The following is a 26429-nucleotide window of genomic DNA, read 5'->3' as shown; positions in this document are numbered from 1 at the left end:
TTAATTAATTTTTTTTTTCCTTTCTTTCTTTCTGTTTAAAAAATAATAATAATAATAAAGAAAAAGAATAAATAAAAAAAGAAAATAATTAATTAATTTAAAAAAAAGAACTGAGGGCATAATAGACATTTTGCCGCGACTTTTAGACGGTAAAGATACATGAATTCAAACCCATGTATTCAACAGCTCCAATTGAATCTTATCAACGTAATTAAATATGCCCAGGAAAAATACATGAATTCAACAGCTCTCTAGACACCATTGAAAGTACCCACGAAAGAAATTAGAAAATGAACCTTATCGACCTCCATTGAAGCCAAATTCAAGCTGAGCATGGAATAGTAGCTGCTACTGCGTTGGCCTCGTTGCTGGGGTATTTGGGTTCCTGTTTTGGCATTGGCTTGATTTAGATTTTGGGTATTGGATATTGGGTCAGTGGCAATATCCGTAAATTGTGATGAAACTCGAGCATTTTGGTCATTTTTCAATATTTAGCTTTTAGATCTGGACTCATGTCCTTATTTATATAAATATTTTTTAAAATTGAGTTTGGACTCATGTCTTTATTTCTTGGGCTAATTACATATAAGTGCATCTTTGATTGTTTTTTTAGTCATAAGGTCACCAACTAGTTTTTTCCCTCATAAGGCCACTAGACTAAAAAAGTTGTTATATTTTGGATATTAAAAACCAATATATTTACATAAATGCCACTAGAGTACAAAATCAACAATTATTTTCTCTCCTCTCCGGCGAGGTCACCGACCAACTCCGGCGGGTCTCCGGCTGACCTCCGGCTAACTCCGGCCGACCTCCGGCAAGGTCACAAAAAGCTAGTGTCACTGACACCAAAAGCTACTGTAACTGACACCAAAAGCTACTGTGACTAGCAACAAAAGCTACTCTTATGAGATTTTTAGCCACCTCCGGCAAGGTCACAAAAACTACTATCACTACCAACAAAAGATACTGTCACTAGTAACAAAAGCTACTCTAGTGAGATTTCCGGCAACCTCCGGTGAGATAACAAAAGCTACTATCACCAACAAAAAAAACTACTATCACCAACAACAAAAGTTACTCCTTACCCAAAAAATCTCTGCTCCTCAAAACGAAAAGCTACTATCCTCACAAACAAAAGATACTGTCACCAATACCAAAAACTACTCTCATCAACAACAAATGCTACTCTCACCAACACCAGAAAATTACTCTCACCAACACCAAAAACTACTTTTACCAACCACAAAAGTTATTGTCACTAACACCAACGAGCTACTCTCACTAACATTACAGAGCTACTAACATAGGTACAGAAAGCTACGATCACTATGATGGAAAACCACCAAAATAGTTACAGAGAGCTATTGATTTGAAAAAAAAAAAATCTATTGACATTAGCTTGAAAATATACTAACATAGACACATAAAGCTACTATCACGATATTGAAATGCTACTAAAACAATTACACGGAGCTGCTAACTTGAAATAATGAAAATGAAAATAGAAGCTATTGACATCATGTTGAAAAATACTAACATAGATATAGAAAGATACTATCGCTATGTTGAAAAGCCGCTATAACAGTTATAGAGAGTTACTAACTGCAACAAATAACATACAAGAAACGGTTCATTATTCATCAAGCAAAATACATCACAACACCATCAGAAAACAGAATTCAACCACAAAACCATCCCCCATCACACAAGAGCACAACTCTCTTTCTCTCCCCTGCAAAATTCCACAACAGATGAATTCAAACAAATCCAAGCCCATTTATTCTAATAAATCACAATCAAATCAAACCAAACTAAACAAATTCTAATCATGCCGTCTAATTAATTTCAACAAAAATACCAGAAGGATTTGGTCTCAACCTCAATAAGTAAACCAAATACAATGACAATAATGAATGGAATTGAAAAGCTTATCACATTTCTTGGCCGGCGGTGTCCCAAATCTGGGCCTTGACAATCTAATCATCGACATGGATGCTCCGGGTGGCAAACTCGACACCGAAGGTGGACTTAGACTCGAGGTTGAACTCGGGTGGCAAACCTGGACAACAAATCGGATTTGCCGATACCAGCATGGCCGATCAAGATGACCTTGAAGTGGTAGTCGTAGTCTGACCTGTAGGCCATTTCGAAAAGCTAGAGCGACTTTTCGGTTGGAGATGAAGAGGTCGCGGGCCTTGTCATCGTCGCCGGAGAATCAGTGCTCATTTAGGTTTCCGATGCAGGTGAGGTGGAGGAAGAGGCGATGGTGGCGGTGGAGGAAGGGTGTTGCCGGAGCCGAGCTAGATGTGAGGAAAGGAGCTGCCGGAGCCGAGGCTCGTGAGGTGTCTCAAGTCGAAATTGGAGATCTGAGTGAATCGGAGATGAGTAGAGAATCGTCTCCAGTGAGAGAATCGGACTGTAGCCGCAGACTTCCCAACGTTTTCGTCCGGTTTGTAATTTTTTGATCAGCTTTATTTTCTGGAAAATCGAAGGTGAAGATGGCTGTGCAAGGTCTGATAGCGTCGTGCAAGTGGTCGCCGGAATCGGAGGTGGAGACAACGACGTGAAGGCGGTGGTGCTCAAATTGGAGCAGTAGAGAAACAGAAGGGGAGCTCTCTCGTTAAAATTGGGAGGAGAGAGAGAAGCCTGGCCTGCCGCCTCGTCCAAACAGCGTCACAGACATCCTCACCGCCGGAGAAGAGCAAGAAGGTCGCTACAGAGAGAGAGAGAGAGAGAGAGAGAGAGAGAGAGAGAGAGAGAGAGAGAGATCGTGATTGATCTGATCGATGTAAGACGGAAAGATCGATGCACTTGGGTTTGTTAGGCATAAGGGTAAAATTGTCATGAAAAAAATAATTTGTGAATGTAAGTGGCCTTATGTGTACAAGATAAGTTAAGTAGCCTTATGGCTAATATAAGTTTCAAAATGACACTTACATGTAATTTTCTATTATTTCTAAGAGTAGTGTTAGGGATCCCAAAACTTTGTACCAAAATTACTTACCAAATGACATGGCACATGCCATATCATCAATTTAAATGTTGACATGGATTTCCTTGTTGGATATAAAATAAATTTCATGTTTTTTTTTAAGAAATAAGAAAACTCATATTAAATAAAAGTCACAATTAAACAAAATACCAAATTAATTTAGAAAATGAATAGATGGAGTTGTTATAGCAATCTGGCTCTCTGCAACCTTGATACCTAGATCAAAATATATATTAGAAAAAAACGCAATTCCCACATGAAAGATTATAACTGGGTCTTTGATGTTTGAGTTTGAATCGATCTCTGCGAGTTTTCTTAATGTCTTTCTTTATTTCTTTCTTACCTAAAGCTTTTGCAGGTTAATGAGGCATTGAAACCATGGCTTATTCCGGTCGTCATTGGATAAATAGAACTGAGCAGGGATGAGATCAACTAGCTTGTCCATAAATTGAGAATGCTGATGGATAATAGACTTCAAATAAAGAATTGGATAAGAATCAATATTGGTCTCTCTATCTGTTTTATTTTTCATCTTTTTCCCCATTTAAGCAAGATGAAACCATTTAACGAATAACATTGGTGCTCTTCACAAGAAGCAGTGTAATTATATTTGTAATTGCTTTGATTTTTGTAAAACATTAGGGTTTTGATAATCTACAAAATATTTTCTCTAAAACATTCTGTTTTTAAATTGAAAATGAATAAATCCATGTCATTGAAATTTATGGAATGATATTGATGAAGTGTTGTATGTCACATCATTTGATACTCAATTTTGGTTTAAATATTTGGTGTCTCAAGCATTTTCCTATTTCTAAACATCTATTAATAAAAAAGTACAATAAAATTAACAACAGGTAAAGATCGCAATAAATCAGTATTACTAATGTAAAAAAATAAATCAGTATTACACGTTGTTATCTCAGGTCGGAAGGAAGAGAGAAATAAAAGTTGGCAGTAACCCCTGTAATTGCAGAAAGAAGGGTCTCTCTCTCTCTCTCAGTTAACCGCAGAGCTGCCGGAACTACAACCGGCCTCAGTCACCAACGAACGATCCAGGTAACGTCCCCGCTTCCTTCCTTGCTTTCCCATACGACGTCGTATGGGAATTCGGCACCGCCACTTTTAGGTTAGGTTCCGGAGCGCCCAACCGTACCGGTTCGGGTACTATAGAAAACCTTGTTCGCACGATTTCTATAAACTTACATCAGGGATTACATAAGAATAGCAATTTGGTGATGCGAATTGATTTGCTGCAATTTTGTTAGGTTTTCCAAGAATCTAGGCTCTAGAATAGTTTTTGTTAGGTTTTTGCTTGTGTGGATTGGATTGGGTGTTGATTGATTGACCTCACAGTCGAATGCCTTGTTTGTATTTGTTGTGTATGAAGGTGTATGTATGGCAGTCAATACGAGTAGTGAGATGGATCACAATGAGGAGGAATCCGGTGGTGGTGCCGGAGCTGAACCTCATGGGAAGCAAGATGATGAGGTATGTATGCGACTCTTCACACTTTTTAGGGTTTAGCTTATGTCTGTTTAGGAGTGATTTTCGTAATTGAGGCGGTTATTGTTTCTTTTTCCAGGAAGCCGTTGCTCGGCTTGAGGAAATGAAGAAATCAATCGAGTCAAAGATGGCTCTCCGTCAAAGCAATTTGAACCCCGAGAGGCCTGGTAAATCATGTTGCACTCTTCCTGTATAACAATGCACTCTTGTGTTCAAATGATCTTTTATAATAATCTATCAAGCAACTGGTATTAATTGACATGATGGAAACTAAGACTGTTTCATCTGACTTCCAGACTCGGGATTTCTGAGGACATTGGATTCCAGCATTAAACGCAACACAGCAGTTATTAAAAAACTGAAGCAGATAAATGAAGAGCAGCGGGAAGGGCTGATGGATGACTTGAGAAGTGTCAACCTTAGCAAATTTGTCAGTGAAGCTGTTACTGCTATTTGTGACGCCAAACTTAGATCGTCGGACATACAAGCAGCAGTTCAGGTATCATTTCCAATGCATTTACTATCTCTGGTTTTCTTCCTTTTCTATACTCCTATTAGAAATTGTGTTTCAGAAACTCATTCGTGGATGTACTTAACAATGTATTAGTCTGGCTTTCATTCATGAAATGATTTCAAAACTGTTAGTTAATGCTGTTACACATTTGAATTTGCTTGAGAACAATATGATAACTCTCAGATTGTGCATTTGTAGAATTACATAAACTACACTTAATTGAGCTTAAATAAGATTAAACACAGACTTGCTGAAATGATGTGCTGTATAATAAATATGTCAAATGCTAGGTACTAATGATGCTGAAATGGATAATGAGGTATCTCATCATTTTTTTCTGTTCAGTTTTTTGGTTTTGAATTGGAGATAAGTTGCGTTACAAATGCAAACAATTTGATGCAGTTTTTGGTCTTGGTTTTCAATATTTAGCTTTTCATTTTGTTTAGACCTGGGTATTGGTATTTTTTCTTTCTTATTTTTTGGAAATAAAGTTCTGAACATAGTAGGATGTTATTTACGAAGCAAAAATATATCTTGCCTTACATTATTTTTTCATTGATTTCACTTGTGTTAAATAGGTTTTTGTTTGTCGGAGTGCTATGCAAACTTTTCCTGTCTATTTTGTAGTGCATAGATGAAATTGTTGGGTCAATATTACTTTGGTTAACACTTTTCTAACACTAGTATATTTTTCAAAGATCTGCTCTCTGCTTCATCAAAGATACAAAGACTTCTCCCCGACCCTAGTTCAAGGTCTTTTGAAAGTCTTCTTTCCTGGAAAGTCTGGGGATGACCCAGATGCAGATAGGAACCTGAGAGCCATGAAGAAGCGTAGCACTTTGAAACTCCTTTTGGAACTTTACTTTGTTGGAGTTATAGAAGATGGTGGTATTTTTGTGAATATTATTAAAGATCTTACCAGTGGAGAACACTTAAAGGACCGGGATACTACTCAGACAAATTTGACTCTTCTTGCTAGTTTTGCTCGGCAGGGAAGAATGTTTCTTGGTCTTCCACTCTCTGGGCCAGAAATACATGAAGAGGTATATTAATTCTTTGGTATATTTCATTATTTACTATGTCTCATATTTTAATATTGTTTTGTATGCTCAGGCTAATAATTAATGTTACTTTTGGTGTCATACTGTCATATAGTCCCATGATATGATCAATATATAAAACTTCTTTTTTTCTTTTCTGATTCATTTAAACACCAAATGTTGACGGAAGTCTTGTATATGATTGTAAGTTTATGTCTATGTTCGAACTTTGCCAATAAACTGCTGCTCTTTTTTCCTATTGCCACAGTTTTTTAAGGGCCTTAATATCACACCAGATCAAAAGAAGTTCTTCAAGAAGGCATTTCAAGCATATTATGAAGCTGCAGCTGAACTGCTTCAGTCTGAGCATACTGTAAGAATTTTGCCTCTGTTTATATGATAGCTTTATTTATTTAATTTTTGGGTTGTTGGGGGTAAATATCTAACAATTCTATATTCCTTATCTCGTTAGTGCAATGCTGTCAAAATTGATAAAATTTTCTTGATATTGTTAGTCACTTCGCCAAATGGAGCATGAAAATGCAAGAATCCTTAATGCTAAAGGAGAGCTCAGTGATGATAGTGCCTCTTCATATGAAAAGCTGCGGAAATCTTATGACCATTTGTACCGCAATGTCTCAGCGTAAGTGGTTTTACAATTTGCTGTTGTTATTTGTAGTTATTGTGCTATGACTAGGTTTGTCAGTGATAGTATTTAACTATTTTGGTTTTCTTGTGACAATTCTAACTGTCTATATTACATCATATCCTTCTTTAATCTTTATGAACTTTAGTCATGTGATATTCTACTATACTTCTAACTAGTTCCTTTTCCACTTGAGCGAATTTCCTGAGTTAAAATTACTAGTGACATCGTGTCATGAGCATTATCAATTTCTGAAGGACTTCAAGTTGCTCTACTGACCTTGTATGGTCATTTTTGTATGGGATGTCATCAACCAAAGATCAGCATAGCTATCTAACATAAATATCAACCAAAACGACCTAGGATGGAAGTACCACATACTGCCTAAAAATGTTCTATTAGCTAGTTCAGTACACTAATCTTGTGATTCTGACATGCAGAAATTTGAAATCGTAGCATGGTCAGAAGATTTTTTTTTTCCCAGATAATAATCCACTAAGATTTCACGTAATGCACGAGAAGGAACTCACAAGGAAGGGGATGTACCTTTGTGCATTTATTGACTTTACAATGACTCCGGAAATTTGCATTAGGTTGCATCTTATTTATTAAAACCCTGGAAAAGCGTCTAGGTGTAGCTAAAGAAACAAAATCAGGGGAAAAGTTTTGGAGTGATAATTCTATGAAAACAATAGAAGCAAGCTAAAACCAAAGAGAGTGTCTAGGAGAAGTAAAGCAACATAGAGGAAAAACAGCACAGATGAAAAAAGAAAGAAAGAATCTAATAAGATCTGGGTTTTACCTCCCTCACATGCTTTCTTTAACCTGAAGTTGCTAGCCCCAGGATGCTATGAAGTAACATTGTCTTTGGTATTGTGCTTGTTACATTTGATCAATTTCCCTAAACCTTCCATCTACCAAAATGTGTCGTTGATTACTTTCGCTATTTAGTTTTCTTTGGTATACTTATGGTACAATTATCTTTCCCACAGTTTAGCAGAAGCACTTGATATGCAGCCTCCAGTAATGCCAGAGGATGGTCACACAACTAGGGTTACTAGCGGAGAGGATGCTTCATCTCCAGCTGCTGGAAAAGATTCTTCTGTACTTGAAGCCATATGGGACGATGAAGATACTAGGGCTTTCTATGAATGTTTGCCAGATCTTAGGTATGTCTCAGTTGGATGTTATTTGTCTTTAATTAGTCAAAAAAAGGAAAGAAGAACAATTCTTGAATATGACATCAATTATAATTATTTTTGTTCATCAGTGAGTTGGATGGTGGTTTCTTAAACTGCAGAGGTTCACTTGAAATGTAGTAAGATGATTTTATGTTCTTTTCAGAGCATTTGTTCCAGCTGTGTTACTGGGAGAAGCAGAGTCTAAAGTCAATGAGCAATCTGCAAAGACCCAAGAGCAACCAACTGTAAGGAGCTTATCTTGCATATCCTGTACAGGGTTCTTATGTCCTGAAATTATACACACACAATCTATAAATATATATATATATATATATATATATTTGTGGCAAAGATAGCTGGTTGCCCCCACCATTTTACCCTTTCCTCCTCCAAGGATCACTGTACATTTTTAAATTATGGCTGCCAGATGATAAATTAATATTTGTTTAGCATGTGTATATAGTGGGAAATACTTTGTTCATGGGTTTCGTCGACTCATATCTCTTTCTATTTATTCGATTGCTCATCTGTATATTCTAGCCTTCAACATGATTATTTGTATAAATGGAAGTCTTGTTGTTGGTGAATCTACTATCACTTCTCACCAATTCTGCATGTCACCAATTTGGTCTATCACTGTCGGAGGTCATCTCTCTCCTTTTTTATCTTCTGGTTTCACTTTTCATAAATATTGTGTCTTGTCATGAAAAAATAAAAAAGCGTGTGGCTTTGGTGATATAGTGGCCTTGTTTTTAGCTAATCTATTTAACATTTTAAGGTTATGTGCCAATTTGCCGTTATTTCATTCATGGATAGCATATAAAATGCAAACTATGCTTTCTTTACAACGATAAGATCCATGTTTCTCTTGTGCTGTGTCTTGTTATTTTATGCTTGTACCAATCTCACTCAGATGAACATTTTTTTTGATATATCCATTATTAAGGAACCTGCGCCTGAATTAGACCAGAGTCAACAGGCTACAGAAGATGCTGCGGAATCATCTGCAGATGTTGGTGCTTTACAAGAAGGAAAAATCAGAGAGAAAGGAAAGGAGAAGGAAGAAAAAGATAAAGACAAGATTAAAGATGCAGACAAAGAGAAGGGTGACAAGAAGGGAGAGAATGAAAAGGAGAAACTAAAAAGTATCGAAGGGACGAATTTGGATGCTTTACTGCAGAGGCTCCCTGGTTGTGTGAGCCGTGACCTCATTGACCAATTGACTGTAATTATCTCTGTCTGAGCTTTACTGCACTCTCTCTCTCTCTCCTCCCCCACCCCCCTCCCTCTCCCCCCCCCCCCTCTCCCTCTCTTCCCCACATCATATGGTCTGTTATGATTTGTATTGAAGATATTGTTTTAAATATATTTTCAGGTAGAGTTTTGTTACCTAAATTCTAAAGCAAATCGGAAAAAACTTGTGAGGTCAGTGTTTAATGTCCCCAGGACATCGTTGGAGTTACTGCCGTACTACTCACGCATGGTTGCCACTCTGTCGACTTGTATGAAGGATGTATCTTCCATGCTCCTGGCTATGTTGGAGGAGGAGTTCAATTTCTTAATAAATAAAAAGGTTAGTTTTTTTATGTAAATTTTTTTTTTTTTTGTTTTTCTTTTTGTGTTCTCACATTTAAGTCTGACATTCATTCTCTCGATATTGAATTGTAATTCTGTGCAGGATCAAATGAACATTGAAACAAAGATTAGGAATATTAGATTTATTGGAGAACTCTGCAAGTTCAGAATTGCACCAGCTGGTCTTGTGTTTAGTTGTTTAAAGGTAATGCACAGAACAGAATCAGTACATAATTCGAGTAAATTTATTTTTGATCTCATTGTCATTCCTTTTATGATAGTTAAGATCATACCTTTCATTTTCATTGGGGCATTTAGCTTGAGAGCTGTTTACATAAATTGATCCCGTCTTCTTGCCAGGCTTGTCTAGATGATTTTTCTCATCATAATATTGATGTTGCTTGCAATCTTCTTGAGACTTGTGGCCGTTTTCTGTATCGCTCTCCTGAAACTACTGTGCGGATGGCTAACATGTTGGAAATATTAATGCGCTTAAAGAATGTAAAAAATTTGGATCCTCGGCACAGCACCCTTGTTGAAAATGCTTATTACCTGTGCAAACCGCCTGAGAGATCCGCACGAGTTGCTAAAGTCCGTCCTCCATTGCATCAGGTGTAAATCATTTTTTAGGCTCAATTCTCTTTCTGAAATTTGTTTGATATGTTCAATCTCTGAATTAACCGTTTTGTTTATTTTCATTTTCAGTATATAAGAAAGTTGCTATTCTCAGATCTTGATAAATCTACCCTTGAGCATGTGCTGAGGCAATTGCGTAAACTACCATGGGGTGAATGTGAGCCATATCTTTTGAAATGCTTTATGAAGGTTCACAAAGGGAAGTACGGTCAGATCCATTTGATTGCTTCTCTCACTGCTGGCCTGAGTCGCTATCATGATGAATTTGCTGTCTCTGTTGTTGACGAGGTCATTTCTTCATCCATTTTTTTTTTTGGGCACCCTTTTTTTATTTTTTTTATCTTTTGCATAATTTTATTAATTGTGGATAGTACATCTCTTAGATTTGACAAAACCCAGAGACCTAAAGTTCGGGTAGGAGGTTTAGGAGGTTGGGTTGTCCTTTGGTCTTCTACATGTACGTTTGGTTTAGTGAAAATGATTTTATCTTAAATGAAATGTTCTTTGGTCTCTACCCATACCACTTTTTATTTTTATTTTGTTCATTTATGATGGAGTGTGGTGAGCTACCCAAAACGAATTCAATCTAACAGCAAGTTATATTCCCTCACTTTGAATAGCAAGAAAATGTTGAGGAGTTACTGCGAGTTATATTCCCTCACTTTGAATATACCTTTTTCTCTTATGATTTGTGTTCCACATTTCATTCAATTATTAGGAGTTACTGCGATAACTTCTGGGGAAAGGATGAGTGTGTGTATGGAATTTTGGGTAAGGTTATATTAAAATAAGCTAGTAAGTTTATAGTCAAACCCCCTCCCCCAACACGAAGACTATGAAAGTGAACAAGAATGATCCTCTCCGTGCTAGGTGTGCCTTTTTGGCAAGTTGGAAGATTTCTGCTTTTGAGAGAGAGTTTCACATTTATATCTTTACTTTCAGGTTTTAGAGGAGATCCGGCTTGGCCTTGAATTAAATGAGTACGGAATGCAGCAAAGACGAATTGCCCATATGCGATTCCTAGGAGAGTTATACAACTATGAACATGTAGATTCTTCTGTTATATTTGAGACTCTATACTTGATTCTCATCTTTGGCCATGGCACAACAGAGGTAATCCGTCTATTTCCCTTCTGATATCTTTGCATAGCACTTAAGAAATATTGCCTAGGCTCTGCTGACAAAACATGGGATTAGGCTTTCTTTAGGCATGAAAAGCATTGTTTTATTTATTTATTTTTCTTGGTTTCATGCTGTTTGAAAACTTAAAGTTGATATGAGAAAGTGAGATACACAACTACAAGCTAAATATTTCTCGACATGTTTTTTATTTTATTTTATTTTTTCATTTTTTTATTTTCTTAAAGTCATCAAGCCAATACTAGGTAGTCTTCTTTTGATAACTATATAGGTGTATGCAATGCGTGTTTAGAAAATAGTTGGTACTGTCTGATGTCGTTGCCATGTTAAAATTTTAATTGCAATACAAACAGGTGAATGAACAAAAATTATTTGTTTGTCAATGGGGTAAACACTCGTATTTAGAGAAAATGATGCTGGAGTCATCAATGGTGTACTGGGGTTCTCCAATGGTTGGATTATCAAATTTGTATCTTCAATCACAGATTTGCAAACCCATCCCTCTGCTATCTTACCAAACTCTTGCAATACGTGTTAAACCATCCGCTTGAGGCCAAGTCCATGTTGGAATCCATCTGAGCTTTATCTTACTTGGCGGGTTTGGAGTTGAGATCGCTGTGTTCTCTCGTATTGTGCTTGGCCATTATTGGGTTTTTGAATTGTTAAATACATTTGGGTTTGGGCGTTTAACTGATGTAGGGGAGAAATGATCTGAAATGATGGGAACTGAAAATGGAACCTCCTAGAAGTAACCCTACATTGGTTTTGTTACTCGCAAGTATTGACGAGTGTGGAACTTTATGGGTTTTACATCCATGTCTTCTTTCTTTCATAAATATCTTGTTGTAATGTACAAACTTAGGAAGGACCAGAATTATTCACATGCTTACATACAATTTGCGAACCTAGTAGTGTGGGATTATGATGAAGAGGAACATTTAAGCAGTTGGTTTTTGAGGTGCAATGATGCTGGCTAGGGAAAAACCTACGATTTATTGCACTAATACTTGCATGAGTGATTTTTTTGGTTTTCAATTTTTTACCAATCTTTGGAGAAATAGGCATGCTTCATCAAAAGAACCCGTTTGACTTTAAATGCATAGATGCAGATGGCTTTATCATTTGTTTTGTTTGGTGAAATTTATTCCATGATCATACTTTCTCTTCTTTGTTACCAGCAAGATGTATTAGATCCACCAGAAGATTGTTTCCGCATAAGGATGGTTATTACTCTTCTCGAAACTTGTGGACATTACTTTGACCGAGGCTCTTCTAAGAGGAAACTTGATCGCTTCTTGATGCACTTTCAGAGATATATACTAAGCAAAGGTGTACTACCACTAGATGTTGAGTTTGACTTACAGGTCAGTCATGCTACTCCAATTCTTCAAACTCCACCACTCTCCCCCTCTACACTTGAGGCATGCTAGCATAGAATAATTGTTTCCTGTTAGTTTTAATTGCTAGTCAAAAGTAAAGAATAATTTAGGATTCCTAAGGAAACTGAACCCCGCTTTCCTGTCCCCTTCTTTCTTGTTTTTATACAACTTTATTTTGCTATAGTATCCTGAGCATATGTCTTCACTTTTCTGGTTACTCTCCTATTTATTGGGTAAAAGCTCATGTAGTTGAGTACTTGCAGGACTTATTTGCAGAATTGCGTCCCAATATGACTCGATACTCATCCCTTGAAGAAGTTAATGCAGCTCTGGTAGAGCTTGAGGAGCACTCGGAGAAGGCCAATAATGAGAAGCACTCAGACACTGAAAAGTCTTCAAGGAGGACAACCTCCAATAAAATGTCAGTGAATGAACAGGGTGTTGCGAATGGTACAGAGGGAAATGGGGCGGTGCATGAAGACCATAGAGATAGTGACAGTGATTCAGGAAGTGGCACTGTTGATCCAGACAGACATGAAGAAGAATTGGATGAAGAGAATCATGATGATGGATCAGAGAGTGAAGAGGAGGATGATGATGGGGGTGGACCTGCTTCTGACGAGGAGGATGAAGTCCATGTCAGACAGAAGGTTGCAGAGGTGGATCCTCAGGAAGAAGCAGATTTTGAGCTGGATCTCAAGGCTGTTATGCAGGTAAGATTTAGATTATATGTGTATGCTCTTGCTGCTGCCTCATCTGCTTTTTTTATTTTTTATCATGTGATGCTTATCTGTCTGCATTCTGAATAAATGAAATCATGGTCACTGACTCTTGCATTCTTACTGGCCATGGTTGGTTTGCCAGTAATATTTTTCATAATTTGCTGATGTTGAAAGGTGACAATTGAGCAGTTTTATTTTATTTTATTCATTACATAACATTTTGAATGCAGGAAAGCATGGAGCAACGAAGGCAAGAGCTGCGCGGTCGGCCTACATTGAATATGATGATACCAATGAATGTGTTTGAGGGGTCCATCAAGGACCATCATGGACGTGTTGGAGGGGACAGTGGTGATGAGGGGGATGAGGAGTCTGGAGGAAGCAAGGATGTCCAAGTCAAAGTTCTCGTGAAGCGTGGTAACAAGCAACAAACAAAACAGATGTACATCCCTCGTGATTGCTCCCTTATACAGAGCACAAAACAGAAAGAAGCGGCAGAGCTTGAAGAGAAACAAGACATCAAGAGGCTAGTCTTGGAATATAATGATAGAGAAGAGGAGGAACTTAATGGATTAGGGAACCAGACTATGAACTATGCGCAGAGTGGTGGCAATAGATTTGCTGGTCGTGGCAGCACTTGGGAAGGAACTAGCAGCAGAGGTGGTGGACCACGTCGATATCACAGTAGTTATTCTGGTGCTGGAGTTTATTACAGCAGGAGGAAGTGAACAGCATGGTTTTGCAAAAATAGTAAAGCTGAAACACTCCAACCACAGGTTTCCCTCGTTTTGCAGAGGTGATTCATTCCTGTTCAAATCCGTGCTTAACTTACAAGTTGAACAATAATTTGAAGAAACAACACTTCTATCCAATGGGGAAGCCATAAGCCATGCATTTCCGGGGACATTCAACCTGGACCTTTTTCTCCATCTGGCAAGGCTGTCACGTACTCGAATACACGGGGGATGGCGGACTAGGAAAATCAAGAGATCAATGCACAAGAAAGGCGGTTCTGTGATAGTGAGATTTTGATATGCAAATATGCCATCGGGCGCTAGATCTTTACATTAGTTTCGAACCTGATGAATGAGTCCTGCGTGTATATTTGTCAAATGTGAAGTAAAAATGTGATGTAAACTCTGCCTGGGTTTTACGTAATATATGTTCCATTTTGTATCCAGTCTTTTGCACTGGAATTCTAGTGTTTTCGGTAAAACCAATGTTTTTAGGCTGCTGTATTACTCATTGCCATGGGTACAGAATTGTTATCATAATTAATCATGTAGCACTCCCGCACTGCTTGACATGTATTATGTCTCTCAAACACCAGCCATGGTGAACCTTTGCATGCTAAACAATCAACACACACCAGATTCGTTGGAACTATCATGAGTAGCTATTCTGTTAAACGGTTTTTTTGTCAGATCTCATCCGACTTGATAAAGATCCAGCACGAAAGGTCCCAAAATTGCACGAGGTCGACCAGTACCATCTTTTTTTTATTTTTTTGTCCTGAAGTTCCAGTTCTGAGTTGATAAGCTGCAAGTTGTTTGACTCATAGTCCTGTACTTTAAAGTCTCTCCAGTCATTTTGAGAGTTTTAGTTTGAATTTTAACAAGTCTATCTGACATTGCAGATATCAGAAGAGGAAATGGGTATGGGGAAGGTTACACAGAAACCATGAATCACACATCGTCAAATATTAAAAGGAGGTAATAACTCAGCTCTTTAGGAAGAAAAAAAAAACCCGCAGCATTGTGCCGGATTCGTGACTAGATTATTAGCCAGGCTTTTTTATTTGAAACTTTTAATTGACTTGATCACTTTTGAATTGCATGGTCAGTAAGTCCCCAAGCAAGAGGAAGTCTATCCAAGCAGGGGTCTTTTTTTCTAACAACGCAGTAATCTTTTTTGTTGTTTTCTTTAGGAGTTTTGTACTTCCTTTTTGATAAACACCATGCCTTCTAGATGAAATACCTTCAAGGAGGAAAAAAGTCTGAATATTTATGCTTCAACACTGCTTGAACTACAAATGAAGCAGATGTGAATGTGAATCATGTGATAGCACTATCCCAAATTCTGAAACATATAGGAATAACAAAACTATAAATGCTTTAGTCGTCAGGACCACAAGAACATAAAAGAATGAATTATGATCGTAGCGTGACTGGACTAAAAGAATACAGAAAGTAACATCGTTCTTTTTTCTTTTCTTTTTTTTGTATGTGAAGAATGGTAGTACACAAAAAAATTGAACTAAGGAATGCAACGAACTTGTCCACTTTTTCACATGATGTACAATTGTCAGAAGCTATATATGCACAAGAAATGCAGTTTTCTCTTTCATTGAATTCATTTAGAGTCATCAATAGAACTTCTGGATCTGTCATAACTCATAAGTGATGTTGAACTGTGAATGCAGGTACATAGCAGCCATCCCCTATCCCGAATGGATATAAAACTGTGAGATTGAGCTGCTAGTAATGGTAATTGGAATAATAGGAAGAAATTGCTTCTAGTAATGGTAACAGGAATAGCACCTCTTAGTCATATGTAGAAACCGAATCCTTTATAGAAATTACTGGTATGCTTGAAGTATGCCTCTTATTGAACAAGCGGTTAAGTAGCTGATCCAATCCTATAATTTCCTGGACGCAGCATTGCTTGGTTGCTCCATGCTTGGAGGGGAAACTTGGCCTTGGTCTCTTTTGGCTGGAAAGTGTTCATTTGTATTGAATATTTGGTCTCCTTTCTTTGTTCATCTAACTATTCCAGATTAAAAGGCTCAACTTCATCTTGGTTTTTCTTTCTTTTTTTTTTTACTTACTTTTGATCAGACATTGTTGGTCTGTTTTTTGGTTTTGTTTTGTTCCTTTTTTTTTTTGTTCTTTTCTTGTTTAAACTTTGAAGTAAGCAATGTTGATTAATTTTTGGGTATATTTTTTGATTTTTTTTGTTTTTGGCTAAGACTAACTAAAAGCATATGGGGCCTTGGAAAATTTGATGTTTGAGACGGTAGATTCACAGCCAGTTTTTGTGGGGTGGGAAAATTGAACTTGGTCTCTTCTGGCTGGAAACTGTTCTTTTGTGTTGAATATTTGGTCTCATTTGTTTGTTCAACTAATTATTCCAGATTAAAAGGCTCAACTTTTTCTTAGTTTTTCTATATTCTTTTTCTCTCTCTCTCTCTTTTGATCAGACATTGTTGGTCTGTTTTTTGGTTTTGTTTTGTTTTGTTTTGTTTTGTTTGTCATTTCTTTTTCTTTTCATTTACTTGTTTGAAGTAGCCATTGTTGATTAATTTGGGTTTTTTAGTTTTTGGCCAAGATTAATTTGGTTTGTTTAAACCGCAATTCCAACACCAGGTATAATGGTTCCAACACCTCCTGAACCAATGGTTCCTTCGTCTCGAGTAGTAGCAATAGTTGGTGGTCCGTGACATGGAAAAGGAAAATTACTGTTCATGTGACAAGCAAAAGCAGAATTACTTTGATTCTGAGTGATTTGAGATTTATCTCCTGTTCTGCACCAAAACTTGGTAGTGCGATCATTGCTACCACTACAAATCATATGACCAATAGGATGCCACTGGAGATCCCACACACTATTATTATTGTAACTGCTAGTGTGTGCATTAGGAATTTCAACCTGGGGAGTATGATGCCCAACAAGCCAATGGAAAATGGATCCATCACTACTCCCACTGACAAAATAATCTTCAGTAAGAGGATGCCAAGCTAGAGCAGTCACTTTGTTCTGATGGCCGCGGAAAGATCTAAGTTCCTTCATAGCCCTCAAGTCGTAAAGCTTAATGACTTGATCCTTGGAAGCAGTCAGCAGCCAGTTACCATTTCGGTTCCACTTGACAGAATGCACCCAATTTTTGTGATCATAAAAAGAACAGAGTTCTCTCCCTGACCTAGCATCCCACAGTTTGACAACACTGTCCCACCCACCCGAAGCTATTAAAGAGTTTGTGGGGTGCCAGTCAACGCTCGTCACATTCCAACCATGGCCGGTCAATGTCTTCTCCTGTTGGCACCGTTCAAAATCCCAGATTTTAACACTAGTATCATCGGAACATGAACAAAACTTCAAATTAGTCCGACAGAAGCTCAGGTCCCGAACCGATTCATGGTGAGCAGATTCATTGACTAGCACATTAATCATGTTACTCTTCCAATACCTGATTGTGCCTCCATCATCACCAGAGATCCAATCTTGATCATCAAAACTCCACGCCATGGACCTGATTGCATGATCATGAGCCTGAATCCTCAATTCATGTTTGAATGACTCACCATTCCAGAGAGTGAACTCCCCGTTTTGAGAGCCTGTAATAAGACGCCTCCCAGAAGGTGTCCATAAAACTCGATTGATCGAAGAAGGGGCTCTGTAATTTGTGCAAGAGCGCACAAACTGGGCAGCAAATGGGTTGTTGTTAATCGAAGAACAGGCGTAGGGGTGGTGGTGATGGGCCATCGGAAATCGGAAATCGAGTAAAAACAAAGGGAATTCTAGAGTAGAGTTAGGGTTTAGGTAATGCGGAATTACCAATTTATAGTGGGTAGGTCGGTGCGTCTGGGCCGCGTCTGGGCAACGCGACTAGGTCGGTCGAGTATAGTGTATAGATATATTATATTATACAATAATATTATGATATATTATATTATTATTTTTTATATATAGAATAACTAACCTTATCTATATATAAAAAATAATAATATAATATATCTATACTATTATGAAGACTTGGCCATAAAAGTCTGCTTATTGAGATCTTCTGCTATTCACCAACTGGAGCTTCTAAATGGGCAGAACACAATGCTTGTCTTACGGTGGTGATATCAGGGACCCTAACCCCTTATATATACTAGTTCAAGTCCTAGGAATCATCCCATAAAGGTTTTCATTGAGAAACAAGAACTGTACAATTGTAATCATAATGCATCACAGTTTAGGACTTTCTTTGTAGTCCAAATAATGGATTCCTAATCTAACGATAAATACACTATCACATTAGATATCTAGGTTGATTCTTTTCCATATCCATGTTGTATTTGATTTAATGTATTTGATGGTTTCCTAGTTACTCTAGGATAGCATGTGATGAGTCCACTTTTGATCTAACAATCTCCCACTTGGACTATCACTGGTTATCAAAGGCAACCAAAACTGAATAACATCAACTCGTTTACAACCAACTGAAGTGTGCACCAGAATAAGGAAAAGTCTCAAAATCCATTCAACATGGTCAAAACACAGTAGCTTATGCAGAGCAAGGAAAAGCATACACTTTAGCATACACTCGTTTATCTCCTGTTCTGCACTCGTTTATCTCCTGTTCTGCACCATGGCCGGTCAACACTTGTCAGTCAACACTTGTCACATTCCAACCATGGCCGGTCAATGTCTTCTCCTGTTGGCACCGTTCAAAATCCCAGATTTTAACCGTAGTATCATCGGAACATGAACAAAACTTCAAATTAGTCCGACAGAAGCTCAGGTCCCGAACCGATTCATGGTGAGCAGATTCATTGACTAGCACATTAATCATGTTACTCTTCCAATACCTGATTGTGCCCCCATCATCACCAGAGATCCAATCTTGATCATCAAAACTCCACGCCATGGACCTGATTGCGTGATCATGACCCTGAATCCTCAATTCATGTTTGAATGACTCACCATTCCAGAGAGTGAACTCCCCGTTTTGAGAGCCTGTGATAAGACGCCTCCCAGAAGGTGTCCATAAAACTCGATTGATCGAAGAAGCACGGGCTCTGTAATTTGTGCAAGAGCGCACAAACTGGGCAGCAAATGGGTTGTTAATGGTGTAATCAACTGTGGTGGTCTGGGCGTAGGAGTGGTCTGGGGCCATCTTCAATTCACTAGTTTAGGGCAAAAATTTCAGGAATTTAGGGAAAACTTTTTCAGAAACCCTAGAGAAATTGCAGAGAAGAGTCAGCGATGGGGAAGGAAGAATGGGAAGCAATGCTCTAATTTATAATAGAGAGCTTAATCTTAATCTAGAAGGAAAGCCAAATCCCAAAACTTTAAGGACTGGGCCACGCCGTGTGGGGTCAGCAATTCATGTCCACACGTTTTGAAATGTTGCCGTTATAGTTAAAAACTCGGGGTATAACGTAATTTTACATAAGAGATAAAAATCGGGATAAAATTCGAGAAATAAATAATGGGATCTCAGGGTATTAACGTAATTTTACATAAGGGATAAAAATCTTGTTAAAATTTGAGGAATAAATAATAACAAATTACATATAAGTTATTGACAAAAGATGACTTAACAAATACATCATCTAAAAATTGAATTAAACATATAAGGACTAAAACTTACAAATAAGGACAATGTGCTTTCTACTTGCCACATGTCATGAGTTAATTTATTTTTTTACCCTTAACTACTTCTTTTGATTTCTAATCCTTTTATAAGGATTAAATATTACAAATAAGGACAATCTGCTCTCTACTTGTCACATGTCATGAGTTAATTTACTTTTTTACTTTTATCTACTTCTTTTGACTTCTAATCTCCTTATGTTACTTTTTTTTTTTTCTGAGAATAATTCTTTATGTTATTTTTTTTTTAGAATAATCCGTTTATGTTTTTTTTTTTTTTTCTCTTAAGAATAATCTCTTTATGTTACTTCACAAAACCTCACTCTCCTACTACTCTAATCTCATCATCTAATCCTGCTACTGCACTCATCCAATCCTGCTACCGTACTCATACTCGTCCAATCCTGCTACTGCACTCGTCATCGCCTAATCTTGCTACTGCACTCATACTCTTCCTTTTACACGTTGCTAAGAGAGAGAATCTCAGATCTCTTTGTCAAACTTATTTTTCTTCTTTGTTACTAAATATGTTCTTGGTTCAGTAGCAGCTTCATTAGCAGTAGCAGTAGCAGTAGCAGTAGCAGTAGCAGGAGCACTAGCACTAGCAGTAGTAGGAGCAGGAGCAGGACCACTAGCAGTAGCAGTAGTAAGAGCAGTAGCAGGAGCAATCCACACAATTAGAAAAAAAGAACTAAAGCATTTGGGAAATTAAACTCTTCATTTATCTTCTTTATTGCTAAACGTGTCCTTGGTTCAGTAACAACTTCATTTGCAGTAGCAGGAGCAGGAGCAAGAGTAGTAGTAAGAGAGGTGGCAGTAGCAGGAGCAGGAGCAATCCACACAATCAGGGAAAAAAAAAGGAAAAAAAAAAAAAGAACTAAAGCATTTGGGAAATTAAACTCTTCATTTTTCACCACTGAAGGCATACATTAAATCTTTAGGCATCAGAAACAAAGATACAGTAAATTACTGATATTACATTCAAAGGAATGAGTTGGATATTAGGTGCCAAAAAGAATAAAGAATTCAATTCATCAAATAATCGATTGTGGTGTCATTGTTTACCCCTTCCTATCATGATCTCAATGAGCTGCCAACGTATAGAACTTAAGACTCACAATTCAACTCTGCACAGCAGCAGTCACCTAAAACATCAAGTTGTACCGCTGCAAGTTTTAACTTTGTGTCCTGGTGCTTTTAGACATAACTTATTTTGCTTCCGGCCTACATTGATTTCTTTCTTCTGATAGTACTCTACCTCTTCAATTGGGGATGGAAGTATGACTCTCACCACCCCTTTAGGCTACGAAAATATGGCATTCACAAAAGCCTTTGCATCAAAGGATTGTAGGTCTTCTACACTTTCACCAACTCCTACAAACTTTATACGGATGCCAAGCTCATTTACCACACTAGCCTAAAAGGAATACAATCGTAGAATTAGTAAAAGCTCTGAAAAATCCATGAGAATGCTTTCAATGAATAAAATATAAGATAATATGGCAAAGATGATGTGAACATGCCACACAGCCACCTCTTGCAGAACCATCAAGTTTTGTCAAAATCAAACCAGTTATCCCAACAATCTAGCCATCATATTTCGCACCTTCCAGTTCTTATGGAAAACCCGATCATCCCACGACAATTTTTTCGCCTCCTTCAACACCTTCTCTTCCTCCGACGACGTTTCCCAAAACAAAACAAAAATTCAAAACAAAAAAAGGGAAACCTTTTTCTTTCTGTTTGCTTCGTTCTTGCCGATCTAGGCAAATGTGGATGGAGAGGCAGAGAGCAAAGAGTTTAGAGGCAGATCGGGATCCAGGAATTTTTTTTTTTCTGAAATAAACGGAATCTAGGATTTTGTATTGGATATTGGGTGGGTCAATGGAAATGTCTGTAAATTGTGATGAAACACAAGTATTTTGGTCAGTTTTCATTAAATTTGGGAGTATGGCTTGCATCATTTGACTTTTGGGCCTGGGCTCATGTCCTTATTTGTATAAATCTTTTTTAAAGTGAGTTTTCTGTGTTTACATCTTTGGTCATGTGCTACAATATAATTTTCTAAATAAATAATGGGATGATTCATCCGTATGATAAAATCCTCAAATGGTATCACGAAATGCACTTTTTGGTACTTATAAATTCTTAGAGAGTCTAGTGGTACCTGCACTATTCATCCGTTAGCCCTTATAGTACTTCCGTCCATTATTCTATTAAAAAAGCCTACGTAAGACTCATGTGAGTAAAATAACAAGGGTAAAATGGTATTTTCATTCATATATAGAATTATAGTATTGAAGGTCTATAATTAAAAAGTAATTTGACACATAAAAAAATAAAAATAATACCCAATCCGTTCTTCACTATTCTCGGGTTACTTGGGGTAATTAATTTAAGTATTTTGTTTGTGTAGTTAATTTTGGGTATGTCATTTTTAAAAGGCAGGGATAGTTTCGGAACAAGAAAAAAAATTATTCTCTATGCGTAATTAGAGATATGCCACTCTCATAATTAATTGCTGAGCCGAGGAGCAGTAACGTAATTAAACATAAAGTTACCATTGGAACCCCTTTCAGTTTGTACATAGACGAAGGAGAAGAGAAGAAAACTGAGAAAATTCAAGAGCGTCCAGAATTCATCGCCAACTTCGATCCTAATTTGGCGTAAGTTTTCCCATGATTCTTTTAGGGTTTTGTCTTGAATTTGTGATCGTTCTTTTTACTCCACGGAACTATGTGATGGGCTTGAATTTTTTTTTTTTTTTGAGAAAATTTGAGGAATTGGAAGATGAATTTGGTTTGCGTTAGGGTTAGGGTTTAATGACATGGGAAATTGGCATCTTAGTCCAGTCAGTGGGTCTAATAGAAATGGGTTTTCTTAAACGAACATCAAGACTCGGATGGTTTCCATTTGTGGTTCTGAATTGGGTTTGAAATTATGATTCTGATCATGAACCCTGATCAATCAGGGATGAAGAATGATGGGTATGATTTACATATTGGTGATACAGAATGTTGTTATGTAGAAATTTTATGGTTTTAGGCTTGTTGGCCTTAAAATAATGAAGAATTTAGTCTATGTTATATTCTAACATGTTGTAATCGAAGAACAGGCAGCCACCGGCAACAGATCTGAGGAGGACCACTTTCGATTCTGTGTATATCGGACGACAGAGCCGGTGTAATCAGCCATCTTCAATTCACAAGGGGATTTAGGGCAAAATTTTCGCAGAACCTGTTGCTAACTCTATAATTGGGAACAATGAGGAGAAATGCTTCTAATTTATAATAGAGGCTGCGTCTGGGCTACGCTACAAATACGCATAAGAATTTGTATATGCATCTGGGCTAAGCCACAAATACGTGTAAGAATTTGTATATGCGTCTGGGCTACGCCACAAATACGCGTAAGAATTTGTATATGCTTCTGGGCTACGCCACAAATACGCGTAAGAATTTGTATATGCTTCTGGGCTACGCCACAAATACGCGTAAGAATTTGTATATGCGTCTGGCTACGCCACAAATACGCGTAAGAATTTGTATATGCTTCTGGGATACGCCACAAATACGCGTAAGAATTTTTCTACACGTAATTAGATATATGCCACTGTCGTAATTAATTGCTGAGACGAGGAGCAGTAACGTAATTAAACATAAATTACCGTTGGAACCCCTTTCAGTTTGTACATAGACGAAGGAGAAGAGAAACCAAAACCAAGAAAACTGAGAAAATTCAAGAGCGTCCAAAAGCCAACTTTGATCCTAATTTGGTAATTTTCCCAATTTCTTCATAATTTTTCTCATGATTCTTTTAGGGTTGAAATTGTGATCCTTTTACTCCACGGAACTATGTGATGGGCTTGAATTTTTTTGAGAAAATTTGAGGAATTGGAAGATGAATTTGGTTTGCGTTAGGGTTTAATGACATGGGAAATTGGAATCAGTGGGTCTAATAGAAATGGGTTTTCTTAAACGAACATCAAGATTCTAGAATTATGACTCGGATGGCTTTAAGGCAAATATCAATCAATGTCTTAACCATCATCAATTTGGCTGAAAATTTGTAGAGATGATCTATACAGTAGTACCTAAAAACTGAACGGTCGAGATGTGGATATGCGACCTAAAAGTGACCCAAAACTCAAACTTCACAAGTTAATTTTCAAAGCGGCGCTCTGCTCTGGATAGGATATATATATATATATATATATATATGTTGTGATCAATGAATTTTTATTGATATTCACCTATAAGAGTAATATTCTTTTGATATTGAATGACCGTTCAATTTTAGTCTTGCCTATCTTGCTAAAAGTTTCTAAATCTGCCACTGTCCCCTACAGTTCCACCAGTGGTCTGCAACTCTTCCATTTGGTTGGTCTCATTAGCCGAACACGCTCCTTCTCCACAGAAGTTGGAACGTCACGATCACTATCCTGAAGTCTCCACTTTTTAGATTTTCTTTCCTGAAGATCTTTCTCAAGGGCCTTAGCACACTTAGGCATGTTCTTACTTCCCTTAGGCTAGAGCTGGCCCTGAGTGTAGCTACCTGAGGCAGCTGCCTCAGGCCACCAGATTCTGGGGGGCCTCTGAAGCTTTGAGTTACAGTATGCTTCATATAATATATATCAACTTTGCGAGTTTGAAACTGGTTGGTTGTGTTAGTGTGGTGGTGATATTTGCTCTATCTTGGTAATTAGCATTCGACTCCTCATGATGACTTATGGACGAGTAATTAATTAATACTATAGTAGGTTTTTACTGAATTTTACTAATCAAGATGTTATTTTTTGAACCATTTTCCAATAGAACAAGAAAGATAAATTTTAAATACACACAGTACTTCTTCCGAAAAAAACCCTAGACGCAACTACGCGAGAGAGAGGAAAACCCTAGCTCACAAAACCCTAAGTTTGTTTGCATGGAGGACGTCAATGAGATGGCAGTGGGCCTGGCTGCATCCTTGGGACTAGCGGATGCACGCCGGCAGGTAGACTTGCGACCTTCTCGTGGTGAAGGACTACGTCGATCACAGACGTACCTTGTAGGGAAACTTCTGATTGCCAGAGCTTTCAACAAGAGATCTTTTATGGGGATGTTCCGGCGAGCATGGTGGCTAAATGGTTGATACACCGTCCAGAAGCATGATGACCATTTTCTCTTCACCTTGTCGGACCCAACTGATTGTAAACGGATTCTCCGGGGTGGTTCGTGGGGTTTTGACAGGGCTCCGGTGGTTTTGGCACTATATGATGGAGTTGGAGGAATCAAACATGTGCCGCTTACTACACTTGCTTTCTGGATTAAGGTGCATGGACTATCGCCAGATTTTCACACGGATCGCTGTCTTAGGAGGATAGGCAGTGTTGTAGGTTATTTTGTTCAAAAGGACACCACAGAGTTTGATGCAGGAAGAATCAGGATTCGGGGTGAGTTAGACCTGTTGCAGCCTATCATCTTTCGGCGTAGCTTCACGGCAGATGATGGTATTGTGGTGGATTTGGAATTCTTTTTCGAGAATTTGTATGGCAGGTGCAGGGATTGTGGACTTGTCACTCATGTTGGCTTGCCGTATTCTGGAACTCCTTTACCAGCAGAGCTGCAAAATGATACTCCTTTAGCACGTCGAAATCTGGAGTGTGTTTTGAACCTCATGGATGTGATACAGCCGACTGGACCAATGTTGGTTTTTGGGGCACAAAAAACCCCCCATGTTGGTTTAGAGAGGTTTATGCCAATTGTTAAGCCTAAAAGGAGGAAAGAAATACGTCAGAGGCCTTTTTTTGGTAGTGGAGAGGGTAGCTCTGGGGTACAGACAGGCTCAACTGCGACGGAGCTTGATGGTGATAGTGAGCCAAAGTCTGATGGCTCAGGCAAGGGGACATTTGGAGCAGACAGTTCGACAAAACATGCACCGAATCATGCAATGCATTCTCCTAGTCGTGGAATGCGTCGTAAGCGTGTGGATGAGGATGGGATTTCTCTAAAGAAGATGAGATTGAGCTTGGCAGTTGGAGGAACTAATTTGGATGCTATGACCATGGGTTTGTGCAATGTGAAGCTGGCCGAGAAGGTATACAAGAACAGAGGTAGGGCGAAAGGTACAAAAAATAAAGCTAAGGAGCTCAAGGTTGTTCAAGCTTCTCCTATGAAAAAGTCCCCATCAAAGAAGAGTAAATCTCCAAGAAAAGCGGAAAAGTTAGTGAATGGTTTGCCAGAATTTACTTTAGTTGAGGTTGTCAATGGTTCTAACCTGTTTAAAGGGAAGGAACCTATAGTTGCTTAGTAGGTGATCCTATGTTTGATTGTCTATGCTAGTAAGAATGTCTCTATGTGCTTTCTGGAAGTGCTTAGCTTTAGAGTACCACAATTGCGTGCTCGGCGTTTAATATTAGGTAGAATAGATTGCCTGCAAGGCAAGATATTTTTATGTGGCATAGATTACTCTGAGCAGAAATGTATTATTGGAGTAGTCTTCTGTACTATTCTTAATCTATGAACTGGGCCATACTATTGGTATGCTTCCTTTTTATCAGAAAAAAAAAAAAACTATAGTAGTGTTGTAGAGAAACTGAATTTGAGAGGAATTTGCTGTGTATTCTCATTGATAATAGGGGCCTCTTTATATAGAGGATTACAATGCATAGAATCTCAATCATACAAGGAAAGTAATTCTACATTGATTAGGATTCTAGATCCTTCTAATAAAATCCTATTACCACTAGGTCAA

At 37.9% G+C, this 26429-nt stretch overlaps 2 protein-coding genes and 2 long non-coding RNA genes across 4 annotated transcripts; 2 read left to right on the top strand and 2 right to left on the bottom strand.

Moving 5' to 3' along the window:
• The first annotated feature begins 3907 nt into the window (after window positions 1-3907).
• Window positions 3908-14640, top strand: LOC112193917 (regulator of nonsense transcripts UPF2). The gene is made up of 18 exons (XM_024334180.2): window positions 3908-4054; window positions 4386-4486; window positions 4581-4668; window positions 4798-5000; window positions 5714-6058; window positions 6324-6428; window positions 6571-6698; window positions 7694-7870; window positions 8046-8127; window positions 8829-9107; window positions 9258-9455; window positions 9561-9662; window positions 9818-10069; window positions 10163-10381; window positions 11036-11206; window positions 12412-12597; window positions 12876-13325; window positions 13565-14640. Exons 2-18 carry the CDS (start codon window positions 4394-4396, stop codon window positions 14060-14062), a joined length of 3576 nt encoding a protein of 1191 aa, XP_024189948.1. The 5' UTR covers window positions 3908-4054; window positions 4386-4393; the 3' UTR covers window positions 14063-14640.
• Window positions 14641-14865: 225 nt separating this feature from the next.
• Window positions 14866-16128, top strand: LOC121052389. Its single transcript, XR_005808917.1, has 2 exons — window positions 14866-15046; window positions 15757-16128. It is a non-coding gene; the product is annotated as an uncharacterized LOC121052389 (long non-coding RNA).
• Window positions 16129-16604: 476 nt separating this feature from the next.
• LOC112193918 (flowering time control protein FY) lies at window positions 16605-17933 on the bottom strand. The gene has a single exon (XM_024334181.2). It carries the CDS (start codon window positions 17814-17816, stop codon window positions 16677-16679), a length of 1140 nt encoding a protein of 379 aa, XP_024189949.1. The 5' UTR covers window positions 17817-17933; the 3' UTR covers window positions 16605-16676.
• Window positions 17934-20579: 2646 nt separating this feature from the next.
• LOC121052039 lies at window positions 20580-21499 on the bottom strand. Its single transcript, XR_005807835.1, has 2 exons — window positions 21301-21499; window positions 20580-21111 (listed from the first exon to the last, which is right to left on the bottom strand). It is a non-coding gene; the product is annotated as an uncharacterized LOC121052039 (long non-coding RNA).
• Between the last annotated feature and the right edge of the window lie 4930 nt (window positions 21500-26429).

The sequence above is a fragment of the Rosa chinensis genome, chromosome 3, assembly GCF_002994745.2.
Source record: "Rosa chinensis cultivar Old Blush chromosome 3, RchiOBHm-V2, whole genome shotgun sequence".
NCBI classification, from domain to species: domain Eukaryota; kingdom Viridiplantae; phylum Streptophyta; class Magnoliopsida; order Rosales; family Rosaceae; genus Rosa; species Rosa chinensis.
Note: the sequence above shows the minus strand (reverse complement) of the source record. Positions and strands in the feature narration are given on the sequence as shown.

Excerpts from the sequence above, each read along its gene's own strand:
- LOC112193917 (XM_024334180.2), top strand. The coding sequence starts at position 4,394 with ATGGCAGTCAATACGAGTAGTGAGATGGATCACAATGAGGAGGAATCC. Across the intron at positions 7,871-8,045 it reads GAATGTTTGCCAGATCTTAG|AGCATTTGTTCCAGCTGTGT; the intron begins GTATGTCTCAGT and ends TGTTCTTTTCAG. Across the intron at positions 9,108-9,257 it reads ACCTCATTGACCAATTGACT|GTAGAGTTTTGTTACCTAAA; the intron begins GTAATTATCTCT and ends ATATATTTTCAG.
- LOC112193918 (XM_024334181.2), bottom strand. The coding sequence starts at position 17,816 with ATGGCCCATCACCACCACCCCTACGCCTGTTCTTCGATTAACAACAAC.